The 14,866-nt window shown below is 40.4% G+C and overlaps 1 protein-coding gene across 4 annotated transcripts in view; it reads left to right on the forward strand.

Moving 5' to 3' along the window:
- SHTN1 (shootin 1) overlaps positions 1-14,866 on the forward strand; it is a 92,540-nt gene that overhangs the window by 37,610 nt on the left and 40,064 nt on the right. For all 4 annotated transcript variants that reach the window (XM_073354255.2, XM_073354256.2, XM_073354253.2 and 1 more), the window contains one exon: positions 2,288-2,382. In XM_073354255.2, coding sequence (XP_073210356.1) covers positions 2,288-2,382 — 95 coding nt within the window. The remainder of the gene's footprint in view (positions 1-2,287; positions 2,383-14,866) is intronic.

Raw genomic sequence — 14,866 nt, forward strand, 5'->3', positions numbered from 1 at the left:
TTCCTATAATATGTGGGTGGAGGAATGGCGCAGCCTCGTCTTATCCCTTGCTCAGTGGTATGCAACAACAATGAAATAACAATCTGTCTCTCGAAATATTGCAACGTCATTACCAGAGAAAAAGAGGAAGAGGTAGGAGGGTGGAAAGAAGCAAAACGTGGCTGATTTTTTTCTGAGCTTAACAGCCTCATGGAAAATAAGAATGAAATTTAAGCCAGTGACCTTTCATGGATTTGGTTTTAACTAGCCACAGTGGTGGGTGTGAATTTATGAAAGTATGTGGTTGAGTGTGAATATAATGTAACTGAAATATGCTTCATACAAAAGATCTCTTGTAAGGTATCATTACAAAGCTTATAACCTACTGAGTGTGGTCATCCTATTTGTATAAATGTATAACTCTTGTATCAGAAACTAGAAATATGAAATATAACTCTGAGGGCCTATTGTAATTATGCAAAGTGTGGGCCATTAATGGTGGTTTGGAATCTTGATGGCTCCCATCAACCAGGACAATTGACTGTAGATGACTCTGTTTTACTTGTAAGTCTTCTTGTATACATGTGTGCTGGCCAAGTGGGTAATGAAGTCTTACAGTGACATGTGATCATGTCACTTGAACTGGAATCCATCTTTAACCTGGTGCTTTTTCCATTGAGAAGGAGGGGTGGGAACCCCGGAGGGACAAAGGATTCCCACCTTATGCAGAAGAGATACAAGTGGGTGGAACAGAATGAAGGGGGCAGCCATCATGAGAAATCCCCTAGCTACCACCTGAACTGGAGCAAGGGCTGTACCAGGGGAAAGGATTGTGCCCAGACTAGGAAGGCATCCAGTCTGTGAAAGAAACGTATTGAAATATCTCTGAGGGTGAGATTTTATCTGCATTCAGTTTTCTTAAACGTAGGCTTGCGTGTTCTATTTTATTTTACTTGGTAATTCACTTTGTTCTGTCTGTTACTGCTTGGAACCACTTAAATCCTACTTTCTGTATTTAATAAAATCACTTTTTACTTAACCCAGAATATGTATTAATACCTGGGGGGCGCAAACAGCTGTGCATACCTCTCTATCAGTGTTATAGAGGGCGAACAATTTGAGTTTACCCTGTATAAGCTTTATACAGGGTAAAACGGATTTATTTGGGGTTTGGACCCCATTGGGAGTTGGGCATCTGAGAGTCAAAGACAGGAACACTTCCTAAGTTGCTTTCAGTTAGTCTGCAGCTTTGGGGCACGTGGTTCAGACCCTGGGTCTGTGCTGGAGCAGACTGGCGTGTCTGGCTCAGCAAGACAGGGTGCTGGAGTCCCAAGCTGGCAGGGAAAGCAGGGGCAGAAGTAGCCTTGGCACATGAGTGGCACCCCCAAGAGGGTTTCTGTGATCCAACCCGTCAGAGTGGGTCCCATTATTAAAAGCCTAGATGGATGGATAAAGGTGTTGGGGTAATAGCATACTTCGTAGGTCTTAATACATGAATAAGTATTGTTGAAATTTTTATGGGAGGAAAAGTTAATTTAGAGAATTCGATATGGGGTATAGTCAACTTCGCACCATGTACTGCAAGTGTTACAGGACATGAGACAAATAATAGAAATAATGTCCTTTTTTATGTTTATATAACCAGAAATATCCCAAAGTACTTTCCATACATTACAAAGCTTGGGATGTGCATGTACACATGGGGAGCATGTGCACAGCGGGGAGGGATAGCTCAGTGGTTTGAGCATTGGCCTGCTAAACCCAGGGTTGTGAGTTCAGGCCTTGAGGGTGCCATTTAGGGATCGGGGCAAAAATTGGGGATTGGTCCTGCTTCAGGCAGGGGGTTGGACTAGATGACCTCCTGAGGTCCCTTCCAGCCCTGATATTCTATGATTCTGTGTGTACACACAGAGACGTACATAAATTATAAGTAAATTGTGTGTGTCATATCACCCACCATTGACAGGTAACCATCTCTGAGTGGAATTCAATTCGGTAGCAGTCCGTAACAACACTACACAACAGTTTAGGACTAGAGGGAAATAATGCAGTATCGAATAGTCCAGTGGTTACACATATAAAGAGGAAGTTTAGGGGAGAAAAGGAGGGCAAAACAAAATCAGAATAGTACAGGTGGTTGGAAATATGGACCTATAAAACTAAACATTTTTATGTTCTTTGTAAGGGATCAAAATATATTGAGCAATCTTATCCCATGGCCTGATCAAACAAACTGTACCTTTGTTAATTTCTTTGCTAGCCTGTTTTTATTCATCCTTGTCTGTTTTTGTTTTCGTTTTTTAAATAGTGTCTGTACTGGCTGTGGAAGAATATGAAGAACTCCAGGAAAACTTTGAGTTGGAAAAGAATCTACGGAAGAAAGCGGAGTCATTTGCACAAGAGGTGGGTAGATCAACAGAAATCCTGCAGATGAAAGAATTCCATAAAATATGGGTCTTGTAAAAAACAAAGAGGTGAGAACAGGTTTTGATGGTTTTATGGCTAAAGCAGACTGTTTGGAACCCAGACCTCTTACGGACCATTTTCTGTGGCCTTGAGCAAGTCACTTAACCTTTGTGCGTCCATTTCCCCATCTGTAAAATGGATCTAACGATACCTACTTCACAGGTATGTTTGAGGAGTAATTCTACAATGTTCATTAGACATTTTAGGATCATTGTGTGGTAAGTGCCATAGAAGTGCAAACTGTAATACATTTTACCAATTTAATTTATTAATATAAATGTAACATTTCCCTCTATTTCATTTTTTAAGTTTTGCTATTAAATTTGAGAGGGCTCAGACAGTCATAACATGAGAATTTATATTCCCAGAATATGGGCTTAATGTTGCAAGGACGACTTTCTTTTTTCACTCTGGTTTGGAGTGGAATACATTTACTGGCAAAATATGTGAACCCAGCCAAAGAAATATGAGACAGTTTGATATTCAGATATGTGCAAATATGTCTGCAGTTTGGAATATGTCTTCAGAAGAGACCCAGTGTTGGTGAAGACTTCAAACAATCCTCTGCGCGGGGGAGAGGCATGAGCAGATTTCAGTGTTGTGAAAATACAAAGAAGGAAATAGAAAAGGAATACTTGGGGCACCTTAGAGACTAACCAATTTATCTGAGCATAAGCTGTAGCTCACGAAAGCTTATGCTCAAATAAATTGGTTAGTCTCTAAGGTGCCACAAGTACTCCTTTTCTTTTTGTGAATACAGACTAACACGGCTGTTACTCTGCAAGAAGAAAATGAGCTTTGAGAGAACATTATGGAATGTCTGTGATAACTGTCCCAATACCTTCTTGGTCAGTGAGTTTCAACCTGTGGTCGGCCAACCCTTGGGGGTCTGCAGACTGTCTAATATTTCCAAAGGGGTCCGCACCTCCATTTTACATTTTGTAGGGGTCTGCAAAGGAAAAAAGGTTGAAAACTACTGTTTTAGGTGGCCATATTGTTCGCCATGGGAATTCTAATAAACTCTAGCGCAATCTTGCCAATCCCAAGCACTGAAAAATCATTAGATTGGCTTAAAACTCATGCAATATAAAAAAATAATGCTCTTCTTCTTTGCTTCCTGGTTTTTGAGCTTTAGGGTACACGTGGGTTATGTTATCAAGCATTTTCTCCATAACTATGTGGGCTAGAAAACTTTTCTTTAATGGAAGCTGAGATTCTCAAATAATCATGTGACTCTGGAACCCAGGGTTTTAAGGAGAACACCAAATATTGCAAGACTCATAGTAAAATAAGAATTGGAAAAACTGCAGTGTTGTGAACGGTAGAAGCATGTTAGGTCTCATTTGAAATGTCCGTTCAATTTGAACACCTGGGTGCAGGCAGGCAAATAGAACGTGGTTTCCTGGGCATGAAATTTCTTTTGGCCAACTGGCAGGCTTTTTATTTTTTTAACCAAGTCTTTCATGAAATCTCTGCTTGATAACTCCTGTGCATCTAACTACACCCACTATGCTAGTGATCATATTGTGTGTTTAAGGGCATTTTTTGACTAGGAGATTATGGAAGGGAGTGGATATGTTTACTGGATGCAGTGTTTGCCAACTACATCTTTGTCTTGACCTGGGTATTCATAATGCTTCATCTGTGAAGCGAGTTGTAGAAAATTTTTAAAAAAAAAAAAACCTCCAAAAACCCCCAAGCTTTGTTGATCTGAGAGCCCGAGGTAGGCTATGTATGAACTTAAAGAACTGAAAGAATGAGGAGTTCTTGTGGCACCTTAGAGACTAACAAATTTATTTGGGCATAAGCTTTCGTGGGCTAAAACCCACTTCATCGGATGCATGCAGTGGAAAATACAGTAGGAAGACACGCACACACACACAGAGAACATGAAAAAATGGGTGTTGCCATACCAACTCTAACGAGACTAATCAATTAAGGTGGGCTATTATCAGCAGGAGAGAAAACACTTTTGTAGTGATAATCAGGAGGGCCCATTTCAAACAGTTGACAAGAAGGTGTGAGTAACAGTAGGGGAAAAATTAGCATAGGGAAATAGTTTTTCGTTTGTGTACACGAAAGCTTATGCCCAAATAAATTTTAGTTTCTAAGGTGCCACAAGGACTCCTCGTTCTTTTTGCTGACACAGACTAACATGTCTACCACTCTGAATCCTTAAAGAACTGGGGGCTCTTTAGGGGAGGAAGACACTGCGAGTGTAGCCCACAACCACACAGTGCTATGCTTTGTCCTCCTCCTGCTGGTGACTGGGCCACATACAGAGGTTGATGAGCCTGCTATAGCCTTGGCTAGCAGAGCTGGGTTTCTTAGAGGCTTTTAGAACCAAAGGTACCAGGTTCAGTCTCCCCTCCCAACAGCCCATAAGCCAAGAGAGGGTCTCTGCTGACAGCATGACGCTTATAAGGCTTTCCAGCTCCACAACTAGTGCATTGCTGCTGTACGCACAGCAAAAACTGTTTCTAGTTCCTGTTCAGCTTTGCATTTGAATAATTGGACCAGCTATTCGTTAGTACAGATAGTCACGGAGAAAGATAAGAGTTTCAGAGACGAGGGTATTCTGTTCCACTAGATTATCACTCATTCATTTAGGGCCAGATATTAAAGGGTAGTTAGGTAGCTTAAGACAAGATGCATATCTAGTGGGATTTTCAAAAGCATCTAGGCATTTAGCTTCCAATAATTTCAAAGCTGTAACAATTTACTTCAGTGTAGGATCTGTCCCATTGACTTCAATCGGACTGCTTCAGCGAATAAGGAGTACTCATGTTTTTAAGGCTTTGCAGGATTGGACTGTCTACATAGACATGAATTACCTATTGTTCCTTTGAAAATTGTATCAAAAAAAGACTAGTACAGGCAACAGAAATAGAGTAAGAGTAGGGCGAAGGAGGCCAGCATTTGCCAGAGAAGATTCCCGTGTTTATTTGTTTGCAGGTGGTTGGTCTGATTTTTTTTCCTATATATTTATAATTAAAATAGTCAAATACAGGCATCTACCATCTTCTGATACACGTCACAGTCAGCTCAACGAGCACACTGCCCCTTTTGCATTCCTGTGCATCATATCCACACTGAAAATAGAAAAGCGAGACAAGGATGACAGTGAACCACTCTAAAAAGAAAAGCCTTCATTAGACAGCTGGCAGGTTATCAAGTGTCATTGGCTATACACTTTTTTCAGAGAACTGCAGCCTGTTGCCAAGGACAATCCTAATGAATATGTCAACAAGAACGACAACATGCTGAACTAGATCTGCAACACATCGTTCTTCAGGAAACATGTCTTATGCTGTTACTGTATTTTAAAAAAAAAAACAAAAAACCTGCTCCCAATAATCCCAGAAACTGTGGAACAATGTTTCAGCTACTTAAACTAGTAAAGATATAGTATGTCTGAGAGTAACAGTAAGGGGTTGTCTACATGGAGACTTTGTGTGCAGCAAGTTGGGGTGTGAATCTACAGTGCGCTACCTTGCCACATGCTAGCTAGCCATGTGGACCCTGCTCTGTGCAGTGAAAGTTCCATGGTGTACTTTGGTATTACTGTTCTTTTGAAATTGAAAACACCCTGGCTTACCGTGCACCTTGGCCCAGATTTTTAAAGGTATTTAGTAGGGCTGTCAAGCGATTAAAAAAATTGTGATTAATCACACTGTTAATAATAAAATACCATTTATTTAAATATTTTTGGATGTTTTCTGCATTTTCAAATATATTGATTTCCATTATAACACAGAATACAAAGTGTACAGTGCTCACTTTATTTTTGATTACAAATATTTGCACTGTAAAAAACTAAAGAAATTGTATTTTTCAATTCACCTAATACAAGTATTGTAGTGCAACCTCTTTATCATGAAAATTGAACTTACAAATGTAGAACTATGTACAAAAAAAACCTGCATTCAAAAACAAAACAATGTAAAACTGTAGCGCTCACAAATCCACTCAGTCCTATTTCTTGTTCAGCTAATCGCTCAGACAAACAAGTTTGTTTACATTTGCAGGAGATAATGCTGCCCGTTTCTTGTTCACGATGTCACCTGAAAGTGAAAACAGGTGTTCTCATGGCACTGTTGTAGCTGGTGTCGCAAGATATTTACATGTCAGGTGCTCTAAAGATTCATATGTCCCTTCGTGCTTCAGCCACCATTCCAGGTGACATGCGTCCATGCTGATGATGGGTTCTGCTCTATAACAATCCAAAGCAGTGCGGACTGACGCATGTTCATTTTCATCATCTGAGTCAGATGTCACCAGCAGAAGGTTGATTTTCTTTTTCGGTGGTCTGGGTTCTGTAGTTTCCGCAATGGAGTGTTGCTCTTTTAAGACTTCTGAAAGCATGCTCCACACCTCGTCCCTCTCAAATTTTGGAAGGCACTTCAGATTCTTAAACCTTGGGTCAAGTGCTGTAGCTATCTTTAGAAATCTCACATTGGTACCTTCTTTGCATTTTGTCAAATCTACAGCGAAAGTGTTCTTAAAATGAACGTGTGCTAAGTCATCATCCGAGACTGCTATAACATGAAATATATGGCAGAATGCAGATAAAATAGAGCCGGAGACATACAATTTTCCCCTAAGGAGTTCAGTCACAAATTTAATTAATGCATTATTTTTTTAACTAGCATCATCAGCATGGAAGCATGTCCTCTTGAATGGTGGCTGAAGCACGAAGGGGCAGATGAATGTTTAGCATGTCTGGCATGTAATACCTTGCAATGCCGGCTGCAAAAGTCCCATGCAAATGCCTGTTCTCACTTTCCGGTGACATTGTAAATAAGAAGCGGGCAGCATTATCGCCTGTAAATGTAAACCAACTTGTTTGTCTTAGCAATTGGCTGAACAAGAAGTAGGACTGAGTGGACTTGTAGGCTCTAAAGTTTTGCATTGTTTTATTTTTGAGTGCAGTTATGTAACAAAAAATAATCTACATTTGTAGTTGCATTTTCACGATAAAGAGATTGCATTACGGTACTTTTATGAGGTGAGTTGAAAAATACTGTTTCAATGGGTATTCTATTGTTTAACAATGCGATTAAAACGGCAATTGCAATTAATTTTTTTTTAGTTAATTGCATGAGTTAACTGCATTTAATCAACAGCTCTAGTATTTAGGCATTACTACACTTACTGTTGCAATGCCTACCTGGCTTGAAAGCCTAAATCTCATTTTCAAAAAGGATTTAGGTAGCTAGGAGCCCGAATCCCACTGACAGTCAGGACCAGTGTCTCTGTGTAGACAAGCCCATAGTCTTGAACCACTGCGTACAGGCGTGTTTCAGTCAGGTACAGTTCAGTTACTAAACCCTTAATTGTTTGATTAATGAGTTAGTAACCAAAGCAGATTTGGATTTACGTGATACATAAGAGAGTGCCTGAAGGCATCTGCCATATGTTAAAAATGCTCTTGTACAGTACCAACTAGAGTAAATCTAGCAGCCTCCCCCGAATGACCAGTCAAAAGGGAAACAAAAATCATCCACTGAACAGAACAAAAATCATTCTTTCTTATATGGCCCTCAGCACACACCCTTCCAACCACAAACGCCTAGGGAAAGAGATGGTCTTTGAAGTATGCCCTTAGGGCAGAGATGTGCAAACTATGGCCCACGGGCCACATTCGGCCCGTGGGACCCTCCTGCCCGGCCCCTGAGCTCCGGGCCTGGGAGGCTAGCCCCCGGCCCCTCCCCCGTTGTTCTCCCTCCCTTGCAGCCTCAACTCATTGCGGTGATGGGGCTGTGAGCTCCTGAGGCAGCGCAGCTGCAGAGCCTGGCCTGACCCGGTGCTCTGTGCTGCGCGGTGTGTGGCCGGCTCCAGCCGGGTAGCGCAGCTGTCACGCCGCCAGCCACCAGTGCTCCAGGCAGCACGGTAAGGGGGCAGGGAGCAGGGGGGTTGGGCACAGCCTCCCCTAACCAGCTTTCCATACAATTTCCAAAACCCAATGCGGCTCTCAGGCCAAAAAGTTTGCCCGCCCCTGCCTTGGGGTCTGTTTGGACCAAGAAGGGGAGAGTTTTCCAAAGTCCTGAAGCTCTTGAACATCTTGCTGGCAGACCCTCTTCTTTTAATATCAAGGGACCTGGAGCTTGAATGCTTCCACTGGTCACAACTGTGGAAGTATGGCAAGGGGAGATGGGCAGTCTCCGGTAGGAGCTTCTCTGACCATTTATGGCTAGTTGAAGTCAATGGGAACCTTTCCGTTGGGTTATTTTATTTTATTTTTTTAAAGAGTTTTGAATCGGGGCCTAATGGTCTTTTATAGATCAAAAACCATACCTGAAACTCCACCTCAGTGTATTTAAAACAAAAGCAGTTACAGATGTGGAAACTGAAGTGAATTATCATCTCTCTCTATATAATAAAAATATTTACCTCTAGATTGTGTTGTCTTGCTCTGAATACTTTGATCTTCGGATAGTTTAACTTACTCATCACACTTACCATGGGTAAGTGGCCGCAATTTTTCTCCTCCTTTAAGTCTCCTGGGAGTATACAGTTGCTGCTGTTTTATTACCATTTCCCCCCATGTTTGCCTGCGATTATGTCCATATAATTTTTATATCCTGAAAACCAACATACAGGGTTATGAAGGATCACCTTTCAGACCCTACATTTTGCTAAGTCTTTTGCACTTCTTACCACTCCTTTAGCTTTCCCTTCTGAAGTGCAGCACAGTTATTTACTTCTGAATACTGGATGATGCAGAGATTGTTGCCTCTGTCAGAGATAAGCAATTTGTATCTACGGAGCTAGGATATTTGTCAAAATGTACAGGGACACTGTTTGGTATTATGGGCCAAACTGAATGAAAATAAAAGCAAAACAAAAGTACCTACAGAACTGAAATATTTTCAAAATTGAAAAAAAAATATGTAAGCTGTGTTTTAGTATAAATTCAAAGTTTGTTACCCAAACACTGCAGTATTGTGCCAGTGTAAGAGAACATAAAAGTGAAATTGACTGTAGAAACTGCCATAAGAGTGTAAGTGATTACTTTTTTGACTTCACTGAATTCTGACACTGAAGAAAGACTAAACAAAGAAAAGTGGCAAAAAGTAAAGTATATATTAAAAGGGGGGATTTTAATCTTAAAATCACTCCTTTATTAATTTTTAATCTATTGTTGCAAATAACACCTAAGATTATTTGTTTTTTCAGTTTGGTTTATGTTATGCATTTGACAGCATAACCCACTGGTCAGTGTGTTGCATCTCCTCCTTTGTGACCAACCCATAGAGGATATGGGTCTGTCACAGCTCTCATGTGGAGAGCCTGACTCTTTAGCTCAGGTGCTCTACTAAATCTTTTCCGCACTGGAGGTCCCTGGTTCAATCCCTGGTGTACAAGCCGAGATAGCGGCAATTAGTATGAAGTCCATTTTACTGTTTCCCCTGTATATTCAATTTCCCCTATTGTTAGTTTGGGTCTTTTATGAGCAGCGGGAGAGAGAAAAAATGTTAAAATATTGGAAAATATGATTGTAAAATCAGCATTTTTAGAGGGACTCAGGGACAGGAGTATTTGAAACTACTTTTAATAATTTTGACGTCGATTTCTAGTTGGTATCCCTTTAATAATATGAGGTGGTGTTAAATGCACAGACCACGACCTTGCAGTCACATCTATGCAAGCAGATCCTGGCACTCATGTGAAGCTCAGTGGGGCTTCATGTGGGCACAAGAATACACTCACACAGCTGACTGCAGGATTGGAGGCATAGAAGAAATGTGTTTAACAAAATATGATTTTTAACACATTGGTTGGATATGATTTTATAATGACTGCATGATGTTATCTCTGGCATTTCGGGAAGAGGCCGAGTGGGGGTGGGGCTTCATAGGAAGAGGCCGAGCAGGGGCGGGGCCTTGGGGCAGAGCGCTGGCAGAGCCTTGGGGTGAAGAGGCAGAGTGGGGGTGGGGTGGAGCATCGGGGGGGCAGAGGGCGGGGTGAAGTGGCTGGTGGGGCCTTGGGGTACAGCAGGGGGCGGGGCCACAGTTTGGGTGATGGGGCCCACAAAAAATTAATCCAGCCCTGTGGGTGTTGAGCACCCCCTATTTTTTTCGGTGGGTGCTTGAGCCCCAGAGCACCCACAGAGTCAGCGCCTATGCCAGGAATATCTTTTGGGATGTCTTGAAGTGCTCTGATGTCTCATTTTGTCAGTAAGGTGGATTTTTTCTTTATAACTGTAGAATAGGTGTTAAAAATTTTGCTAAATGGAATAGAATTTGCTTTGAGTATACCAGGAACACATAGGCCAGTGGAGCGAGCGTTCATTGTGATGAAAGGTATTTGGAGTGAGCGGAGACCCTGTCAAAGCCATTCTTTCGCTCAAAGTTAATGTTAACCACACTTATTGAGAGCTTCATGATAAACTCATTCTGAACACTGTTCCTGGAAAGAAGCCACCACTCTAAGTAATATGCATGTGTCCCTGTTGAGTAATAGCAATGCCAGCAAACATGCTTTATCATAGTGCACTTCTGTCTTTTATATGACTATTTTGTGAGCCAAGAAATATTGTCCTGGCTTTTTATTTTGAAAATAGGGGCCCTTTACCTAGAGGGGCCTTATTTATTTATTTATTTATTTAAAGAGATTGAACACCTGCAGCTCCTCTTAATTTCAGTGGGAGCTCTGCATGTCTAGTAGGTGGAGGACAGGGCCCACCCATTCAAATCAAACCCTTCCCTGTGTGGTTATGCATCTCCCAGGTGACACTCTTAGGATACCATTACTACTGAGATAGTGGGAGTCAGGAAACGGTGCCGGCAGCTGGAATAGGGTGCATTTATGTGTGATGCTGTTTGTGCCCCCTGTCTTTGCTATAAGGGATGAGGATCTGCCTCTGAAGCGCAGGCAGTTGGGAGGGGAGTGTGTGTGCTTGGTGCAGGTGAGAGAGAGAGCGAGCGCGCACACACATAGGAATGAGAGAACACTTGAAAATCAAAGCTTTTGATTTAAAAAAAAAAAATCCAGTGCAGCTTTAATTATAGTCGTTCTGCTAGCACCACCATAATATGTATTTAATTAATCAAAAATGATGTAACTTCAAACATTAGAATTCATTCTCTTTAGAGGTTCTGAAGAAACTGAGTAAATATTGTCAGCTGTGGTGAGGAAGGGGGGAGAAAGAAAAAGGGTTTAAAGTGAGTCATCCTTTGTAAAAGCTACAGGAATCTGAATAAAAGGACTAAATAAATGGTGCGGGGGGAGTGGGGGGGACAGGACAGATGAGGGAATAGAAAATCTGTATCCACCTGAATAAGCAAGGGCTGTTAACCTAGGGATCTTGGCAAGCGTAATCAAAATGCTAGTGTCATGTTTTAAGAGACATTTTAAGATTCATCAGTTTTTTGTGAAATGCTATACAAGAAAACAAAGGCGCAGAGAGGGGATCTTGAAGGCCACAGCAATAATGTAGAGGCTAGACCTGAAAAACAATATTCCACAAAGGAAAGCAAACTGTTAGGTACCATAAACACAAATGAAAAGGAAGATATGACGGTGCTGGACGAGGGGTGGGGTGAGGAGGGAGGGGGAGCAGAGCTAAGGATCTTAATGCTGCAATCACATATGCTTAATAAAATATTAAATATAAAAGATTTATTAAGCATGTATCTTGCTTTACAATGATACTTGTAAAGTTCTTGTAGACACTTTGTTAGCATCTCTCGTTGGCTCCTATACAATACCTGCACCTGAAATTACTTTTGAAACCTTGCTGAGAAATGGGGTAGTATGTTCCTCCAAATTAGAGTGCAAGGCTGTTGTTTTATGCTGCCTGTATGTGAGAGAAATGAAAAGCAAGTGTAGGGTTGCTGTGCAGGTTTATTAGGGCTGCTCTTACTTTGGGTATGGTACAGTCACTGCCTGAAACACATCACTTGGTGAAAGAAAGAGGCTTCTGTAAATGTTTATAGTGAGCGGCAGAATGGTTTGGATTCAGCTGGTATATTTTGAGAGGCCAACCTAGGATATATCCAGGGGTAAATTCACATTTTTATAGTCCCCTTTTTAATATAGGTTTTGAAAGAACCCTGTACCATGCCCTGCCTGCAGCTTGCTTTAATTTTCCTCTCAATGCCTGACTGTTACAGATGCATTTTAAAAGTGTGTATATACAGTACAATGTGTCTGTATGTGTACATCAACTGTACAGTACAGTGTCTGTGTTTAACTTTATCTTCGGGATGCCCCTTCTCATTATGGGGTCCAGTGAAAGTGCTTGGTTGGCACTTTATTTAATCCAGGATTGAAGCTTCCTATATAAAAAGCACAGATGCTGTTATTCTTTTTGTGACTGTTAAGAAGGACTGTCATAATTGCTACAAACGATGATGACCTGTGCCCCTCATGCAATTCCATGCAATTGAGTCAGAGATCTGAGTGTGTTGCATTAGTGATGAGCTGCACCAGAACTCTCGTTTGGAGCCATTAATAGCGTTTGAGTCATTTATAATGACCATGTGGCATGTCTGCAAGTGGATACCACAAGACCTGTGCTCCTGGAAAGACTTTTCTGTTATGCAAACCTGCGTCTATGTATTGCCAAGGACGGCTTAAGAAAAGCTGGTATGTAATAATTAAGCTTGGCAGAATTCAACTTTTAACTTTTGATGGATAATATCTGTTTATTTTTAAGCATTTTTTTTTTTTACTTTTATGTATTTAAATTTTCACAGTTGCAGGGAATAATGGGAGGAGTCAGACAAGAATTATTTAATGACAGTAGATGTTGAGATTCAAAAAGTTAAAGCTTTGTAACTGTTAAAACACAAATTGTCAACATCTCCTGTCAAATATACAAAATAAATATCCTTACATCAAACTCTACTAATCTTTCCAGCAGCATTTTTCTTTGTCTATCTATAAATTTTGATTATCTTCTGAGGAAATATTTTTATGTGAAAATGACAAAATTGACATTTATTGATAAGGTAATCCTTCCAAGCCTAGTAACAATAATTAATTCACTGCCTAGCTGGTTGAACTGAAAATAATTGAAATAGAGGAGGGATATGTTTAGGTCTTAGACCCTGAGCTTGAATCTTGCCACCTTTAGAGCATGATACAAGACTAATCTCTCTCATCAAGCTTTCATCTGGGAACAGACTTGTGAAATGGCCAAAGCTGTGTGCACTAGAAAGTGTACCGCCTAGATCTGATTCCTCTGAAGTCAGCCATTTAATCTGTTGGGAAGAGGGTTAAGAGATTTGCTCCTCTTCCAAGAAGCATCTGATCTGTTTCTAAATGGATTCAGTGGCATCCAAATACAACAAGGCTAGGTGCCTTAGAAATATATAGAGTAGTATAATCCATTCTATATGATGCTAAAACAGGAAAATGTTAATTGGAGAACATTCTTTTGCCCTGTCGGCAAACACTTTGATATTTTGGTGCTATGTGCAAGTTTCTGTGCTGCTGAAATGTGTTTTAATTAGATGGTCCTGGACATTTAATTTTTATATATAATAAAAATTGTCTTTTATTTAGTGCAGACAAACTGACCTCCCAAGTGAGCGTATAATCATATTTTACCCTCTCATTTTGCTTCACTTAATATTTTCTGTCCTATCCTGTTTTGTTCCCTTAATTTAGCGCCTGATCTTGCAAATACTTAAGCATAGGTATAATATTTTAAGTCAGTGGGACTATTCATGTGAATAAATTATTCCCATGCACGATTACAGAATCAAGCTCATACATACGAAGTATTTTCTGGCTTAGAAATCTCCATTTCTCCATATTGTAAGCACCATGTACATTATCTGTGATGCTTAAAAAAGTAATAAAGTAGAGGTAGTCGAAAAACCCAGGCAGTTTTCTGTGAAATTTTTGAACAAAAAGTTTTCACTCAGTTTTTTGATAGAAAGTGTTTGATTTTCACAGGAAAACCTTGAAATAAAATTATTACAATTTTCTCCGTTTTTTTTCAAAATCTACTGATGGGCTAAGTTGCAGTGTTTAATGTTTCCTTTTGCCACTCAGTAGGCTTTCAAAAGCTGAGGTAGTTTGGAAAAGTTAGAGTGCACAAAGGGAACCAGAACCCTCCCCAAATTATAGCCATCATTCAGTCCTTTAGATTTGTTGGCAAAAAAGGGAGTGAAGGGATCGAAATCTGGAATTTTGAAAACAAATTTTTCAATTCTGAAGTAAAAATTTTCATTTAGCTTTGAAACTTGTCAAGAAAATTTTGAAAAAAAATTCAGTTTTTTTCACATGAATACACTTGAGTTTTTTGACAAAATCCCGTTTTTCAGCAGGAAAGTGTGTTGACTGAAAACCCTGTGACCAGCTCTATTAATAACATATTGCATGCACCTTAATTTGGGCTACTAAACACTTTTCCACATCAGAATTATAGAGAAACTGTTATGCTGTTTTCTCGTGTTCTGTCCTT

This window comes from Lepidochelys kempii, chromosome 7 (genome assembly GCF_965140285.1).
Source record: "Lepidochelys kempii isolate rLepKem1 chromosome 7, rLepKem1.hap1, whole genome shotgun sequence".
NCBI classification, from domain to species: domain Eukaryota; kingdom Metazoa; phylum Chordata; order Testudines; family Cheloniidae; genus Lepidochelys; species Lepidochelys kempii.